This window comes from Hylobates moloch, unplaced genomic scaffold (assembly GCF_009828535.3).
Source record: "Hylobates moloch isolate HMO894 unplaced genomic scaffold, HMol_V3 SCAFFOLD_22, whole genome shotgun sequence".
NCBI classification, from domain to species: Eukaryota; Metazoa; Chordata; class Mammalia; order Primates; family Hylobatidae; genus Hylobates; species Hylobates moloch.
Window position 1 is genome coordinate 12,072,783 of NW_026652297.1, and position 19,152 is coordinate 12,091,934.

At 38.0% G+C, this 19,152-nt stretch overlaps 1 protein-coding gene across 9 annotated transcripts in view; it reads left to right on the forward strand.

The window, feature by feature from the left end:
* CEP70 (centrosomal protein 70) overlaps positions 1–19,152 on the forward strand; it is a 149,213-nt gene that overhangs the window by 113,036 nt on the left and 17,025 nt on the right. For 5 of the 9 annotated variants that reach the window (XM_058433612.1, XM_058433615.1, XM_058433617.1 and 2 more), the window contains exons 14-17: positions 1,681–1,827; positions 1,998–2,166; positions 2,342–2,456; positions 4,517–4,596. In XM_058433612.1, the coding sequence (XP_058289595.1) occupies positions 1,681–1,827; positions 1,998–2,166; positions 2,342–2,456; positions 4,517–4,596 (511 nt within the window). Of the gene's footprint in view, positions 1–1,680; positions 1,828–1,997; positions 2,167–2,341; positions 2,457–4,516; positions 4,597–6,941; positions 7,485–7,551; positions 8,745–8,823; positions 8,844–19,152 lie in introns of those variants that run through there. The other 4 variants (XM_058433620.1, XM_058433618.1, XM_058433616.1 and 1 more) reach the window with 4 other exon arrangements.

The window sequence follows — 19,152 nt, forward strand, 5'->3', positions numbered from 1 at the left end:
GACTTTTTTTTTTTTTCTTTTTCAAATTCTAGTGGCATTGATTGTAAAACATTCATTTGACATGGAATTTATTGCTATGAATTACTAAAATAGTAACTGCTTTCCTACCAATTGAAAGGTTAAAGATACCAATATGTGAAGTCTGAGCCTTAAGTGGACAGTGTGAAATGAAGTACTAAAATAAGTTAGACAAAGGAGGAACTTCTTGTACTTCTTTCTGTTCTCTAGAGCTGTGCTGTCTAGTATGGTAGCCTCTAGCTGCATGTGGTTATTGATCACTTGAAAGGTGGCTAGTCCTAATTCAGATGTGTTATAAGTGTAAAATATACACTGGATTTAGAAGACTTTGGGAAAAATTAAAATATTGATTTTTATTGAAATGATAATATTTTGGATATATTGGGTTAAATGAAATATACTATTACAGTTAATATCACATGTTTCTTTTCACTTTCCATACTACAGCCCTAGACAACTTAAAATTACTGTGGCTCACATTACATTTCTTTTGGACAGCGTTGTTCTAAAGGACCAAGCACTGTGCCATACACATATGGATTGAGTATCCCTTATCTACAGTGCTTGGGCCTAGAAGTATTTTGATTAAGAATTTTTTCAGATTTTGGAGTATTTGCAGAATATATGCCATTTGAGCATCGCTGATCCAAAAATCCGAAATTCAAAATGCTCCAATGAGCATTTCTTTTGAGTGTCATGTTGTTGCTCAGAGTTTCAGATTTTGGAGCGTTTCAGATTTTGGAGCATTTCAGATTTTTGGATTAGGGATTGTAAATATTTGTCAACTGATCAGTCTAGAGCTCTAAACTTTCAGTAGCCTTGCCCATTGTGCACAGTTTAAAATCAATTAGGGCACCACAACTAGGCCAAGAAAACTAAGTGGAGTATTATAATGTAGAATAAATTTAGGGAACCTTTCACATTAAAAACTTGCCTGGAGATACATGTTATAACATGGATAAATCTCAAAAACATTATGCTAAGTGAGAGAAGCCGTTCATAAAAGACTATTTATTGTATACTTCCATTTATGCAAAATGCCCAGAATAGGCAAATCCATAGAAACAGAAAATAGTTTAGAGATTAACCCTGGGAGCTGCAGGGAAGGGAAAATGGGGAAGGAAGGACTGTGAGTGGGTCTGAGATTTCTTTTTGGAGTAATGGATATGTTCTGAAATTGGATAGTGCTGATGTTTGTACATGTGTTAAAATATTAAAACTACTGAATTGTATACTTAATGAGGGTAAATTTTATGGTATATGAATTATATCTCAATAAAGCTGTTATATAAGATATTCAAAACCAAAATTCAAGGTCAAGTTTATTCTTTGTGTATCAACAATTCAAAATAATGAAATATTATGGAACAATAATAAATAACGTAAAATTACTTAGAGCACTCAGATTCAGAATAATCAATATATAATGTTTTCTGTAAAGCCTGTGTTTACCTGGAGAAACCTAATTTTAACTGACTTGTTCTAAATTGGTGATAGTATTTTTATTAAAAAATAATGATGGTTACATATATATTTTTAACCTGTGTAATTATGTTTTATTAATTTTATAAAACATATATAAAACTTATAATTTTACTAATTATGTCCTATTATGTTACTATGGAAATTAAATAATACCATGTAGTTTCTTTCGTTATAAAGGATTTGTATAAGTCTTTGAAAACACTATCTGCAGAACTGGTACCTTGGCATAATTTGAAGAAGCGGGATGAAAATGAAGGTATCAAAGTTGAAGATTTGTTGTTTATAGTAGATACTATGTTGGAGGAAGTTGAAAATAAGGAAAAGGTAATACTAACATAAATGGTCACCTTCTAATGTTCTCTTATCTCAAAACTGATAAATTGATGTGGATATTAATATTTGTTCTACTAGAGTTCTATTTGTCTTTTAAAAGTTTTTATTTGGGATTATTTTAAGATAATGAACTCTTTCTTTTTTACCTCTTTTTTGGACAGGACAGCAATATGCCAAACTTTCAAACTTTGCAAGCTATTGTTTCTCACTTCCAAAAGTTATTTGATGTGCCTTCTTTAAATGGAGTCTATCCCCGAATGAATGAAGTTTATACTAGGCTTGGAGAAATGAACAATGCTGTGAGAAACCTCCAAGAACTCTTAGAATTAGGTGATGACCTAATTTGTCATTTTGGGCCCCCATTTAAGAATTTTTAATAAATTAACAAAAAGTAGATTAAAAAAATTTTAAGTGAAAAAATTGAGGATAACTGAAGCATAAAATGTTTGATGTATGTAATTTTGAAAATTCTTTGTTAAAATATCCTTTTATTTTTCTTTTGCAGATAGTTCATCCTCATTGTGTGTGCTGGTAAGCACTGTTGGAAAACTCTGTAGGCTGATTAATGAAGATGTGAATGAGCAGGTTATGCAGGTATTAGGACCTGAAGACCTCCAGAGGTATTTGTTTTAAAAGTTTACAAAGTATCATCCAGAATGGCCGGGTGTGGTGGCACACGCCTGTAGCCCTAGCTACTTGGGAGGCTGATGTGGGAGGATCACTTGAACTCAGGAGTTTAAGTCCAGTCTGAGCAACGCAGTGAGACCCTGTCTCTAAACAATAAAAATTAAAATAAGTATTATCCAGAATTCCTGGAGGGGGGGTGAAATTAAAGACTTTCAAAACTTGTTTACCTTCCCTGTTTGGAATAGCATCTTTTCTGTGTGTGTGTGACTGTAGGCACACGCCACCATGCCCAGCTAGTGTGTGTGTGTGTGTGTGTGTGTGTGTGTGTGTGTGTGTGTGTGTGTTGTGTGTGTGTGTGTGTGTGTGTGTGTGTGTGTGTGTGTGTGTGTGTCTGTAGAGAGAGACAGAGACAAGGTTGCACCATGTTGCCGAGACCAGTCTCAAATTCCTGGGCTCAAGTGATCTGCCTGCCTTGGCCTCCCAAAGTGCTGGGATTACAGGTGTGAGCTACCATGCCCAGCCTTGGAATAGCATCTTTTAAGTAACTTGACAATCTAAGATAATCTCAAACCCTTAGGGATGGAGGAAATGCCAAATATTTTCAAGATAAAAATAGATTGTAAGGCCTATAAAGAAGGTCAGGAACTCTTCAGCATAAGCCTGTTTTCAGGAAATATTATAGATGGGGAAATTCAAACCTTGTTAGCAACATCATGTAAGTTCTGATCGTATCAGTAAGTTCTATTTTTAGGACACTACCATAGACCACTGAATAATCATTAATAGTATATTTATTTGATTAGAAGATAAATGTTAAGGATTTTTTAAAAGACTAGGCATCTCTAACATAAAACCTGGTATTTTTAGAAAATATCAAGACATTGTAGCTATAGTTAAAGCAACTTTCCCCACATCTGACCCCAAATTTTATATTACAGCATATGTGAAGGGAAACACACAATATATACCACATAAACCATATGTTTTGCAAGTCTTCCTAGAAGAGCCCTTACATAATCTGACACTTGGTGCTTTTAAAAGGAATATATATCTTACTATTGGCCTATTTCTTCCCACAGTTTTACTGACTACTGATTTTTTTTTTTTTTTTTTGAGACAGAGTCTCACTCTGTTGCCCAGGCTGGAATGCAGTGGCTCAATCTCAGCTCACTGCAACCTCCACCTCCCAGGTTCAAGCAATTCTCATGCCTCAGCCTCCCGAGTGGCTGGGGTTACAGGCATGCACCACCACGCCCAGCTAATTTTTGTATTTTAGTAGACGTGGGGTTTCACCATGTTGGCCAGGCTGGTCTCGAACTCCTGACCTCAAGTGATCCTCCTGCCTTGGCCTCCAAAGCGCTGGGATTACAGGCGTGAGCCACCGTGCCCGGCCTGATATTTTTTCTTAATGTTTAATAAGATACTGGGTGTAAAAGCCAATTATTTTTAGAAAATGCCGTAAAAGCATGGTCTAAGAAGCCTTGAGCTTAATGGGAAGATTGCCATGTTAAGAATGTTATATACTGGCCAGGCACGGTAGCTCACGCCTGTAATCCCAGCGCTTTGGGAGGCCAAGGCGGGCGGATCACGAGGTCAGGAGATTGAGACCATCCTGGCTAACATGGTGAAACCCCGTCTCTACTAAAAATACAAAAAATTAGCCGGACATAGTGGCAGGCACCTGTAGTCCCAGCTACTCGGGAGGCTGAGGCAGGAGAATGGCGTGAACCCAGGAGGCGGAGCTTGCAGTGAGCCGAGACAGCACCACTGCACTCCAGCCTGGGCGACAGAGCAAGACTCTGTCTCAAAAGAAAAAAAAAAAAAGAATGTTACATATGAATTTAACAAATTTTATATCGATATTGAAATACTTTTTTAAGAAAAGTGATATTAGATTAACAAAAATCTCAGAAAGAAAGGACTGTAGTAAATGATCATTAAGTTTATATTTAAATTAGCAGTATAGTTTCTATTTTGAAAATGTTCTGTTTGCAATCAGGTGCAAGAACCCTAAGTTAGAAATCAGGTTTAAATTGTCCATTTTTTTAAACAGCATTATCTACAAATTGGAAGAACACGAGGAATTTTTCCCAGCATTTCAGGCATTTACTAATGATCTACTTGAAATCTTAGGTAAGATCTCTGGTGTTGATGGTTAAATTTTGAGTCTTAAAATGTCAGTGCATTTAAGAAAAGGGTGTTCCTTAGTCACTGGATTAGTATTTTTACCTAGTGGTTGGAAACCACTAACAGTTCTGGAAACATTCCTTACAAGCAGTTAGAGTTTGTTGGGATTAGTCCATAGAACAGAAACACAGACCTTTAACAGCGATAGGAACTACGTTTGTTGGAGGACCTTATCATGAGAGATGGCATCATTCTGGCCATGCCTAGTTTAACCCTGGCTCTGTCATTGTCTAATGAGAAATATTCTTAAGATTTATGATCTTAGAAGGTCCTTCCTTCCTCTTTTTTTTTTCTTAAGATACCACCTATCTACAAAATTTTTTAAATATACAAATAATATTTCCTCTTTGGTGATATGAAGTAATATAAAGTCATAAATATCTGTGGAAAGGAAAAGATGAAATATTACACTCATACTGAGGGTCAGATTGAGGGCTTCATTAGTAGTAGTGTCTCCTAAAAGTAAAAATTTTGCTTAGGACTCATAAGGCAAAACAGAGACCTTATCTAGTTTAAATATAATTACATATGGCTATAAAATTATTTATCTTACTATTAATAATTTTTAAAGTTTTAAAGTGATTTATTCACTAGTGAATTCTTTTTTCTGTATACCTCATTTGAAAGATTTTTTTTTTTTTTTAAAGCATGGCTCTTTGCTTTTAAAAGAGGAGATGAAGCTTAGTATGAAGATAAGGGAATGAGTCAATGAAAACTTGATAAGAAGAATAAGTGAAAGAAGTATCTAATCAGAATATATAGCCTAGTGAACATAAAGGAAGTTTTGTGACCAGTCTTATGTGCACTGGGGAAGCAAGGGAGACAATGAGTGAGCATGCTTTAGGCTTGTCCTCGTATTTAAAAAGATCACGGCAAGTGAAAATGTAATTTGAAAGTTAAACTTGAGATTAGGTATGAAACTGTATAAGTGTGTTGTCTGATATCCTGAAGAGCCTAGTTTCTTAGAATAATATGATTCTACTTGCTTTGGGATTGCTATTAACTTAAGCAGTGATGTTCTCATCATTCATAAATATTTGGCATATTAATAAACATATTTTAACAGGGTGTGCTGGTAACACTTAATTTCAGAATGCTTCTATAGAAACTTCCTTTCAGATATTATGACACTCAGCATGGTTCATAAAGATCATTTGCTTCAGAAAGCCAAGTTTCTCTGGAGATGAATTCTGTATTTTGGTCAAAGTTGAAATTCTGGGGTTAAACATTAACTTTGGGAAAGTTAAATCTGGCAAACATGACGGTTTTTTTTTATTAATAGTTGTCACTAAGCATGTAGATGCAGGGTGGTATACTGAATAACAGATATGGAGAGTACCTTTAGCGAGTAAAAAAACAATCCATTCTTTTCCTCATATAAGTGGTGTGATTGACTGAGGAAATTCCCATATCAGCCAAGGTCCTTTGCTGTGAGGTTCATATGAAAGGCAGGTTTTTCACTTAATGAGAAAACAGGTGTAATTTCAGAATGGGCAGGGGGCAGAGTCAGGTAATAACTTGATCTTGTACCTTACCACTATGTAAGGGAATTGTAAACAAATTCTCTATTGTAGGTTTGCTTATATTGTTTCTGTTCCCATATCTTGATGCTTTGTTAGTGGGTTCAGACAAGTATTCTGACTGAAGTCGGGAGCTTAAAGAACTAAATGAATAGTAGGAGATCATGGGCTATGTGTGTAGGCTAAATGAAGAGCAACCAAGATCCCCCTACACAACGGAGAGAGTTGGAATCCAAGAAAGCACGTTTTATGTAAAGGAACGCGTTTATTAATGATGGCTTAACAGAATAAGCTAGAAAAAAGTAGTGGGTATCTAGAGAACCTGCCATTGTGGCTTACCTTAAGTAGGGCTGGGATTTGGATAATGAGAAAAAGGATTTTGCTCCCTTGGTGGCCAGGAGCTTCAGAGAGTGAATTCTAACTTAGGCTGGTTGGAATAAGATAGTCTTAGGAAGAAAAATCAAATTCAGAAAGAGCCTGTCACAGAAGAGCCTGGATTGGTTTATCTGGTAAGCTGGACCAGGCTAAGCTCTGTAATACATTGCACTTGAGGTTTGTATGCTTGATGAGGCTCTCTTTTTGATTAGGCAGATAATTGTTTTTTTGAGACATAGTCTTGCTCTCTGTCACCCAGGCCAGAGTGCAGTGACGCAATCTCAGCTCACTGCAACCTCCGCCTCCCGGGTTCAAGCAATTCTCCTGCCTCAACCTCCCAAGTAGCTGGGATTACAGGTGCCCACTATCACACCCAGCTAATTTTTGTATTTTTAGTACAGGTGGGTTTTCACTGTGTTGGCCAGGCTGGTCTTGAACTGCTGACCTCAAATGATCTTCCCGTCTCGGCCTCCCAAAGTGCTGGGATTATAGGGATGAGCCACTGCTCCCAGCTGGCAGATACCTTTCATCTTAGAGTGATCCACTACTAAGAACTCTTCCCAAGAAAATTAAAGAGGACAAGACTGTTCTATGAGAAGAAATTCCTAAGTCCTCACATGGAGACCCAGGGAGGAGATGCCTCTACCTGGGATTTCATCATGTAGGTGCACAGGTGTAGTGATACAGCTCTAATGAGACACTAACATATCACACAAGTGGGCAGTTGGATCTGTTAATAAGGGCATGCTGCTAATGAAGTTAATAGTAGAATCAGAGGGTACTTGTGGGTATGTGGTGACTTTTATAAACAGAGCCCCTGTGACGCATCTGTATCCGAATCAGTGATAATCTGTCATCACTATCGGAGAAAAGCTTCATGTGCACAAAACACCAGTATTATTGCCTTTATGTTTGGGGTTTGCCTTTGCATATAGGTTCTTGTTTCATGTGAGTTTACCACTAGAAAAAGTTACTCTCTTTTATTATTACTGTTTTTGTATTACAGAAATTGATGACTTGGATGCCATTGTACCTGCAGTAAAGAAATTAAAAGTACTTTCATACTGAAAACAAATCAAATCATTTTTACTGTGTAAATTGTATTCTTAACATTTTTTATTTTGTAGGATTGATCTTATTTTGAGATAAGAGTTATAAAATGTATTTGCTCTCAGAATTCATCCCCTTCTTAGTATTAGGTCATTCTTCATCTCTATAATTTTTATTAACTTTAAGATTCTTATACAGGAAATAGTTGCAAGGGTAAAGTAATTAACTTTAGATCCCTTCATTTCTTTTTTTTATTTATTTTATTTATTTATTTATTTATTTATTTATTATTATACTTTAGGTTTTAGGGTACATGTGCACAGTGTGCAGGTTTGTTACATATGTATCCATGTGCCATGTTGGTTTAATGCACCCATTAACTCGTCATTTAGCATTAGGTATATCTCCTAATGCTGTCCCTCCCCCCTCCCCCCAACCCACAACCGTCCCCAGAGTGTGATGTTCCCCTTCCTGTGTCCATGAGTTCTCATTGTTCAGTTCCCACCTATGAGTGAGAACATGCGGTGTTTGGTTTTTTGTCCTTGCGATAGTTTACTGAGAATGATGTTTTCCAGTTTCATCCATGTCCCTACAAAGGACATGAACTCATCATTTTTTATGGCTGTATAGTATTCCATGGTGTATATGTGCCACATTTTCTTAATCCAGTCTATTGTTGTTGGACATTTGGGTTGGTTCCAAGTCTTATCCCTTCATTTCTTAAGCAATTATTGAGTGCTTAAAATTTAAGGTTGTTTTAGAGTGGAGTTTGTGAATAAAAGAGGAGTCCAGGAAGACTGATTCCAAGTAGTAGGTTGCAGTCTTTAGATTCAGGTTGTAGTAATCTTTGAGCCACAGCAAAAGGAATGCCAAGGGCTCTCTAAATTTAGCCAGTAGGAAGCTACTGCTCTCCTGGCAAGGATTAATTGGCACATTCTGTTGAGATACCCCTCATGGCAGTTGCCCTTTCAAAGCAGGAGGAAGAAAAGGAAGAAAGAAAAACTGTTTGATCATTTCTGTTAGGGTAGGAAATGAATCGTAGGGTAAAATGGATGAGTAGACAGAAGTCTCTCATTTAAAAAGTGTCTTTTGCAGTCTTGATGTAATGCACTTTTTATAAGGACTTGAGATCTCAAATAAAATTTTTGTAAAGAATTTCCAAACATAAATGTCCTCAGTGATGTGCTTGTATATTACTGACAAATAATGAGTCATATTCTCTTCCTAGGCTGAACCTTCCTTGGGCAACTTGTACATCCTTGCTGCATTTTATGTAAGAATACTTTACTTGCTGCCTTCTATTTATTCTGTATTCTCAATATTCAGTCACGTTTTCTTAAGAGTCACTGTTCTGCCTCATACCCATGAGTACAAGCCACTTTGGACTCTTCTTCCCCACTTTTATAAGCAGCAGGTCTAGGAAATTTCTCTGTCATTCTTGTTGATGGGCATATAGAATATTATAACACATTTCCAGGAAGCAGCATGGTGGAATGGTGAGTAAATGTCAGCAAACAAGCATCCACATCCACTTGGTGTTATGACCTTAGGGATCAGACATAAGATAATAGGCTCCTTCTAGATTTAAAATTCTCTGTCATGATAGCCTGCCGTTACATTTCTAAACACTAACTTACAATTTGTGGAAGAACTTGGGTCTTGAGGGTTGGGTACAAAAAGTATTTGGATATTCAATAATGTAAATACTATGAATTGATTAAATTATTCCAAGAAATTGAAGGCAGGGCAAGATGGCAGAATAGAAGCCTACACTATTGATCCCCACTGCAGGAACACCAAATTTTAACAACTATCTACACACAGAAAAGCACCATCACAAGAACCAAAAATCAGGTGAGCAATCACAGTATTGGTTTTAACTTCATACTGCTGAAAGAGGCATTGAAGAGGGTTAGAGAGATAGCTTTGAATCACTGATGCCACCCCTCCCTGACCCGCTGGTAGTGGCTGCACTGTGGGGTCTGAGTCTGTGTGCTTGGGGGAGGGAGAGCACAGCAACTGGGGGACTTCACATTGAACTCAGTGCTGCCTTGTCATAGTGGAGAGTAAAGCCATGCTGGGCTAAGCCAGCACAAATGCATGGAGGGAGCATTTGGACCAGACCTAGCCAGAGTGGAATTGTCCATTCCAGTTATCAGAACTTGAGTTTCTTGGCAAGCCTTGCCACTGTGGGCCAAAGTGCTCTGGGGTCCTAGGTAAATTTGAAAGGCAGTCTAGGACACAAAGATTGCAGTTAATTCCTAGGCAACTCCTAGTGCTGGATGGGCTCAGAGCCAGAGGACTAGGGTGACACATGACCTAGGGAGACACCAGCCAGTGCACCTAAGGGAGTGCTTGCACCACTCCTCCTCCAACCCCAGGCAGGCAGCAATGAAAGTGACTCCTTGCTTCTGCATAAGGAAACGAAAGCAAAGAGTAAAGAGGACTTTGCCTTGCATCTTGGATACCAGCTTAGCCGCAGTAGGTTAGGGCACTGGGTAGAGTCGCAAGGCCCCCATTCCAGCCCCTAGCTCATGAACATTTCTAGGCACACCTTGGGTCAATAGGGAAGCCACTGCCTTGAAGGGCAGGACCTTGTTCTGGTAGGATTCATCACCTGCTGACTAAATAGAGTCCTTGGGCTGTGAATTACTAGCAGCAATACCCAGATAGTATGCTGTGGGCCTTGGGCTCTGAGACATGCTGACTTCAGGTGTGACCTAGCACATTCCTAACTGTGGTGGCTATGATGAAAAACTCCTCTTGCTTGAGAAAAGCAGGGGGAAAAGTAAAGGGGACTTTGTCTTGTCATCTTAGGTACCAGCTCAGCCACAAAAGAGCTTTTGGGGTCCCTGAGGCTTTTGGGTTCCCTGAATCCAAGCCTAGGCTCTTGGACAGCATTTCTGGACCCTGCCCTGGGTGCCCACTGCCCCTCAGGGTGAGTCCCAGGCCTGGCAGCATTCACCACAAGCTGGCTGAGGAGCCCTTGGGCTTTTAAGTGAACATTGGTGGTGGCCTAGCAGAATCCCCTGTGTGTCAGTGGTGGTGGTGGCCACAGTGAGAAGCCCCTCTGCCAGAGGAAAGGGGAAGGAAGAGCAGGAAGGACTTCATATTGTGATTTGAGTGCCAACTTGACCACAGTAGAATAGAATATCAGGCAAAATTGTATGGTTTTTGACTCTAATCCCTGGCTCCCAGACAGCATCTCTGTACTTGCCCAGGGCCTGGGGAAACTTGACACCCTCAAGGGAAAGACACAAACCTAGTTGGCTTTGCCACCTGCTGATTGTAGAACTCTAGGGCCTTGAGTGAATGTAGGTGGTGGTCAAGTAGTGGTTACAGCAGGCCTTGGGCAAGACCAAATGCTATGCTGGCTTCAGGTCTGATCCAATGCAGTCCCAGTGGTGGTGGCCATAGTGGGAGAGAGAGAGAGGTAGGTGGTGGTCAAGTAGTGGTTACAGTGGGCCTTGGGCAAGCCCCAGTGCTGTGCTGGCTTCAGGTCTAATCCAATGCAGTCCCAGTGGTGGTGGCCATGGTTGGGGGGGGCGGGGTGGGGAGAGATCAACCATAGAGTTTTTATTTTATTTTTGCTTGTTTATGCAATCAGTGTTGTCATCAGTTTAAAATAATGAATTATAATTTGCAGTAAGCCTTTCAGTAACCTCAAATCTAAAAATATACAATGGATTCAAAAAATGTAAAAAACAAATTAAATCATACCACCAGAGAAAACCACCTTCACTAAAAGGAAGACAGGGAGGAAGGAAAGAGGGAAAAGAAGACTACAGAACAACCAGAAAATAATAAAATGGCAGGAGTAAGTCCCTACTTATCAATAATAACATTGAAGGTAAATGGACTATACAATCAAAACACAAAGAGTGGCTGAATGGATGAAGAAACAAGACCCAATGATCTATTGCTTGCAAGAAATACATTTAGCCTATAAAGATGCATACAGACAGAAAACAAAGGGATAGAAAAAGATATTCCATGCCATTAGAAACTAATAAAGCAGAAGTAGCTATAAGTATATTAGACAAAATAGATTTCAAGGCAAACACTGTAAGAGACAAAAAGGTCATTACATAATGATAAAGGGGTCAATCCAGCAACAGGATATGCTTGCAAATACATATGCTAATACTGGAGCATGCAGATATGTAAACTAAATATTATTAGAGCTAAAGAGAGAGATCCCAATACAATAATAGCTGGCATCTTCACCACACCACTTTCAGCATCAGACAGATCTTCCAGGCAGAAACTCAACAAAGAAACATCAGATTGAATCTGCACTGTGGGACAAGTGAATCTAATAGATATTTACCAAACATTTCATCCACAGGCTGAGGAATACTGAAAATTATTCTCCTCAGCACATGAATCATTATCAAGGATAGAGCATATGTTACATCACAAAACAAGTCTTAAAACATTCAAAACATTGAAATAATAACAAGCATCTTCTCTGACCACAATGGATTAAAAGTAGAAATCAATAGAATCTTGGAAACTATACAAACACATAGAAATTAAACAGTATGTCCCTGAATGACCAGTCGGTGAATGAAGAAACTAAGAAGGAAATTGAAAATTTTCTTGAAACACGTCTCAAAACCTATGAGATACAGCGAAAACAGTAGTATGTATGACAGGAATTTATAGCTATACGTGCCTACATCAAAAAAGAAGAAAAACTTCAAGTAACCTAATGATGCATCTTCACTCTTTTCCCATTTGCCCTGAGCATACTTGCCAGGCGTCCTTACAGCTGCAGTGTTTACCTTAAGATAACTTGCCACGAAATAGCTAATTTTTATTATTTTCACATTGTTGTAGTATATTTACTTTGGAAACAAAATACATCATTCTATTTATAACATTGTGTTTTTAGTAGTGGTATTTCCATTTACAAAATGCAGTAATACTCGATTGCTGAAATTGTCAAATCCTAGAAAATGTAGCATTCCTACAGGTGATGTTAAGATCATTCTCAAATAGGTGTTGGCTGAAGATTCGTTTGACGAATCTGATTTTTCTGAAATAGATGATTCTCATGATTCCAATGATTCTGACGTTAGTTTTGTTTAGAAATAACTATAGGAACAGTTTTTATATTTTATTTTCACATTGAAAATCAGTCAGATTTGCCTCAGCCTCAAAGAGCATGTTTATGTAAAATTGAATGAGCACTGGCAGCGAGCTGCACTTTTTTTTTTTTTTTCTGAACAGGAAAAGGTTAAAGAACTAGAAAAGCAAGAGCAAACTGAACCCAAAATTTATAGAAAAATAATAAAGATAAACACAGGAATATATGAATTAGAAATGAAGAAAACAATACAAAAAATCAATGAAACAAAAGTTGGTTTTTTGAAAACATAAAATTCACAAAACCTTTAGTCAGACTAACAAAGGAAGACTCAAAATCAGAGGTGATAAAAGACATTACAACTGATACTGCAGAAATTTAAAGGATTATTAGTGGCTACTGCAAGCAACTATATGCCAATAAATTGGAAAATCTAGAGGAAATGGATAAATTCCTAGACCCATACAACCTCCCAGGATTGACCTATGAACATGAAATCCAAAACCTGAACAAACCAGTACAAGTAATGAGATCTGAGCTGTAATAAGTCTCCCAGTAAAGCCTGAGAACCAATGGCTTCACTGCTGAATTCTACCAAACAAAGAAGAACTAATACCAATTCTACTCAAATTATTGTGAAGAATGGCAGAGAAGGGAGTACTTCCAACCTCATTCTGTGAGGCCAGTATTACCCTGATAGCAAAACCAAAGACACATCAAAAGAAAACTAGGCCAGGTGTGGTGGCTTCACACCTGTAATCCCAGCACTTTGGGAGGCTGAGGCAGGTGGATCACTTGAAGTCAGGAGTTTGAGACTAGCCTGGCCATCATGGGGAAACCCTGTCTCTACAAAAAATGCAAAAATTAACCAGGCATGGTGGTGTGCACCTGTAGGCCCAGCTACTCGGGAGGCTTAGGTGGCAAAAAAAAACAAACTACAGGCCAGTATCTTTGACGAATATTGATGGAAAAATCCTCAACAATAGCAAACTAACAACACATTAAAAAGATCATTCATCATGATGAAGTAGGATTTATCCCAGGGATGCAAGGAAGATTCAACATAAGCAAATCAATGTGATACATCATAGCAACAGAATGAAGGGCAAAAACCGTATGATCATTTCAGCTGATACTGAAAAAGCATTTGATAAAGTTCAAAATCCCTGCATGATTAAAAAGAAAACCCTCAAAACACTGCGTGTAGAAGGAACATACCTCAACATAATAAAAGCCATATATGACAGACTCACAGCTAGTATCATACTGAAAGGGGAAAAACTGAAAGCCATTTCTCTAAGATCTGGAACACAACAAGGATGCCCACTATTATTCAAAATAGTAGTAGAAGTCCCAGCTAGAGCAATTAGACAAAAAAGAAAGAGCATCCAAATTGGAAAGGAAGAAGTCAAATTATTATTATTTGCAGATGAATATGTTATTTGGAAAAACCTAAAGACTCCACCAAAAAACTAGAACCAATACATTCAGTAAAATTGCTGGATACAAAATCAACTTACAAAAATAAGTAGACTCTGCCTCTCCTTCCCCCTCCCGCCCCCCATCTCGACAGAGTTTTGCTCTTATCGCCCAGACTGCAGTGTAATGGCACAGTCTCGGCTCACTGCAACCTCCGCCTCCCAGGTTCAAGTGATTCTCCTGCCTCAGCCTCCTGAGTAGCTGGGATTACAGGCACCCACCACCATGCCCAGCTAATTTTTGTACTTTTACTAGAGACTGGGTTTCACCATGTTGGCCAGGCTGGTCTTGAACGCCTGACCTCAGGTGATCCACCCACCTCGGCCTTCCAGAGTGCTGGCATTACAGGCATGAGCCACTGTGCCAGGCCAAAAAATAAGTAGACTTTCTATATACCAATACTAAACAATCTGAAAAAGAAATTGGAAATTTACTCTTGTAAATCCCATTTACAAGAGTCACAAATACAATTAAATAGGGATTAACTGAACCAAAGATGTGAAACATCTCTACGATGAAAACTATAAAACACCTATGACAGAAATTGAAAAGGACACCAGGAAATGGAAAGATATGCCATGTTCATGGATTGGAACAATTAATATTGTTAAAATATCCGTACTACCCAAAGCAATCTACAGATTCAGTGCAATCCCTATCAAAATACCAGTGACATTCTTCATAGAAATAGAAAAAACAATGCTAAAATATATTATGGAACCATAGAAGACCCAGAATAGCCAAAGCTATCCTGAGCAGAAAGAACAAAACTGGAAGAATCACATTTCCTGACTTCAAATTATGCTACAGAGATATAGTAACCAAAACAGCATGGTACTGGCATAAAAGCAGACACATAGACCAATGGCCCAGAATAGAGATCACAAAAACAAATCCACACACCTACAGTGAACTCATTTTTTATAAAGGTGCCTAGAAGATACACTGGGAAAAGATAGTCTCTTCAATAAATGGTGCTCAGAAAACTGGATATCCATATGCAAAAGAAGGAAAATCAAGCCCAAACTCTCACCTTATACAGAAATGAAATAAACACGAATTAAAGACAAATCTAAGACCTCAAAACTATGAAACTACTACAAGAAAACATTGGGGAAAATCTCTAATACATTGGCCTGGACAAAGGTTTCTTGAGTAATATCCCACAAGCAGAAACAACCAAAGCAAACATGGACAAGTGAGGTCACATCAAGTTAAAAAGCTGCTCCACGGCAAAGGATACAGTCAACAAAGTGAAAAACAACCCACAAAATGGGAGAAAATATTTGCAAACCACCCTGTTGTGGGAAGTCAGGGACCCTGAACAGAGGGAATGGCTGGAGCTGCGGCAGAGAAATATAAATTGTGAAGATTTCATGGACATTTACCAGTTCTCAAATAATACTTTCATAATTTCTTACACTTGTCTTACTTTAATCTCTTAATCCTATTATCTTTGTAAGCTGAGGATGTACGTCACCTCAGGGCCACGATGATAATTGTGTTAACTGTACAAATTGTAAAACATGTGTTTGAACAATATGAAATCGGTGCACCTTGAAAAGGAACAATAACAGTGATTATCAGGGAACAAGGGAAGACAGCCATAAGGTCTGACTGCCTGCAGGGTTGGACAAAATAGAGCCATACTTTTCTTCTTGCAGAGAGCTTGTAAATGGACCTGCAAGTAGGGAAGATATCGCTAAATTCTTTTCCTAGCAAGGAATATTAATAATTAATACCCTGGGGAAGGAATGCATTCCTGGGGGGAGGTCTATAAACGGCCGCTCTGGGAGTGTCTGTTTTATGCAGCTGAGATAAGGACTGAAATACGCCCTGGTCTCCTGCAGTACCCTCAGGCTTACTAGGGTGGGGAAAACCCCTGCCCTGGTTAATTTGAGGTCAGACTGGTTCTCTGCTCTCGAACCCTGTTTTCTGTTGTTTAAGATGTTTATCAAGACAATACGTGCACCGCTGAACATAGACTCTTATCAGTAATTCTGCTTTTGCCCTTTGCCTTGTGATCTTTGCTTTTGCCCTTTGTCTTGTGATCTTTGTTGGACCCTTATCAGGAGTTTTTGATTTTATCCTTAGAAGCATGTGATCTTTGTTTTCCTTTTTGCCCTTTGAAGGATGTGATCTTTGTGACCTACTCCCTGTTCTTGCACCCCCTCCCCTTTTGAAATCCTTAATAAAACTTGCTGGCTTTAAGGCTCAGGTGGGCATCACAGACCTACTGATACGTGATGTCACCCCCGGAGGCCCAGCTGTAAAATTCCTCTCTTTGTACTCTTTCTCTTTCTCAGCCGGCTGACACTTAGGGAAAATAGAACCTATATTGAAATATTGGGCATGGGTTCCCCCGATACTACCCATCTGACAAGGGATTAATAACCAGAATATATAAGCTGTATGTCCAAACACCTCTACAGGAAAAAAATCTAATCCAATTAATGGGCAAAAGATTTGAATAGACATTTGTCAAAAAAGAAGTGATAAATGGCAAACAGGCATATGAAAATGTGCTCAACATCACTGATCATCAGAGAAATGCAGATCAAAACTACAATGAGGTATCATCTTACCCTAGTTAGAATGGCTTTTATCCATAAGACAGGCAATAATAAATGCTGGTGAGGATGTGGAGAAAAGAGAACCCTTGTACACTGCTGGTGAAAATTTAAATTAGTACAACCACTATGGAGAACAGTTTAGAGGTTCCTCAAGAAACTGAAAATAGAGCTGCTGTAATATCCAGCAATCCCACTGCTACATATCTACCCAAAAGAAAGGAAATCAGTATATCAAAGAGATAACCTGCACTCCCATGTTTGTTCACAGTAGCCAGTATTTGGAAGCAACTTAAAAGTATCCATCAACAGATGAGTGGATAAAGAAAATGTGGTACTCATACACAATGGAATACTATTCAGCCTTAAAGAGAATGAGATCTTGTCATTTGCAACATTGATGGAACCGGAAGATCATTATGTTAAGTGAAACAAGCCAGGTACAGAAAGACAAACATCACATGTTCTCATTTATTTGTAGGATCTAAAATCAAAACGATTAAATTCATGGATGGTTACCAGAGGCTGGAAAGGGTAGTGGGGGTGAGGGTGGAGGGGAGGTGGGGATGGTTAATGGGTATTAAAAAATAGAATGAATAAGACCTACTGTTTGATAGCTCAACACGGTGACCATAGTCAAAATAATTCAGTTGTACATTTTAATATAACTAAAAGTATAATTCAATTGTTTGTAAAGCAAAGGATAAATGCTTGAGGAGATGGCTACCCCCATTTTCCATGATGTGATTGTTACACATTGCAGACCTGTATAAAAATATCTCATGTACTCCATAAATATATATACCTATGTACCTGCAAAAATTGAAAATTAAAAATTATTGGCAGTATCAAAGTTTGCATGTATCTCCAAAAAAATTATTACAGGAAATTGCTGTGAGACGATTTGGAAAGAAATGCAATTTAAAAATTAATGTAAATTTTGTCAGCTGTCTTAAGAGCCTGTGGTTAAGACTTAGTTTAAAACAGAAGTTTTCAAACTCTTCTTCAGAGGGCTAGGGCTTTATTGAAGGTGCCTCAAGGGCCACTGAGAAAGATAGTGCCACTAATAGAAATAGCTTTAGGCTTTCCCTATCAGATCCACTTTTATCCAATTTTTATTATTAAAAATATAAGAATAGTGCAGTTATTGTTTAACAATATTTATTTAAAATGTAAAATGTTGATTTTAAAACAATTTTATTGATGTATCCTTGACATATAATAAACTGTACATATTCAAAGTATACACACAATTTGATAAGTTCTGATATATACACCTGTGAAATCATCACCACAATCTAACAGACACACTCATCATTCCAAAAGTTTTCTTTGCCCCTGGTAATCCTTCCCCACCTTCTCCCCTCCCTCCTATTATCCTGACTTTTATCACTTCCTTGGTTTTTTTTTTTTTTTTTTTCCCAAATAGCTCTGCCACTTTTGTGTGTCTGTATATGCCTAAACCAATGTAGTTTTGACTGTTTTTATAAAACTGGAATCATATTGTGTACATTAAAAATATTTATTTTGGGGCAACCTGCTCGGGTCCCCTTCCACACTGTGGAAGCTTTGTTCTTTCACCCTTTGCAATAAATCTTGCTACTGCAAAAAAAAAAAAAAAAAATTTATTTTGTTCAGTATTACGTTTGTACTGTGCAGCCATGTTGTTTTTGTTAGGTCCAGGTCATTTGTTTTCATTGCTCTATAGTATTCCATCTATGAATATTCCACAATTCATTTGTTCTACTAGAAGTTGGCATTTGGGTCATTTTCAGTTCTTGGCTACTGTGAATAGTACTGCTATCAACGTGCATCGTCATACACTTGTATGCAAGTTTTCTAGAGTATATATCCAGAACTGAGATAAAAACAACTGGGTCATAGGGGAAACAAAGGGGAAATGTGCATAGCCATACAGGCCGTGTACTACTGTACAACTTGAGGCAGTAGCATTTCTATAGATAACGACGTGAATGAAGCTTCCAGAGGTGTACAGAGTGGTGACTTTGGTAGGGAATGTTATCTTCAACTTTAGGAGAAAAATGCAAAACTATTTTCCAAAGTGGTTGTACCCATTTATACTCCTCCCACAGCAATGTATGAAACCTCCCACTTTTCCACATCCTTTGTGCCAATGTATAGAGCTATTATTGTCGTTTTAATATTTATTTCCCTGATCACTAATGAAGTTAAGCAACTTTTCATTGGTTTATTGGACTTTTGTGTGTCATTTCTGAAGTGCTTCTGTGTCTTTTGCCCATTTTTCTATTGGATTGACTTAGTAATTTGTAAAAGTTACTTATATATTCTGGACATGAGCCCTTTGACAGTTATATGTGTTACAAATGTCTTCTTCCATTCTGCGACCTGTCTTTCCATTTTCCCACAGTATTTTTTGTTGTTGTTTTTTGAGACA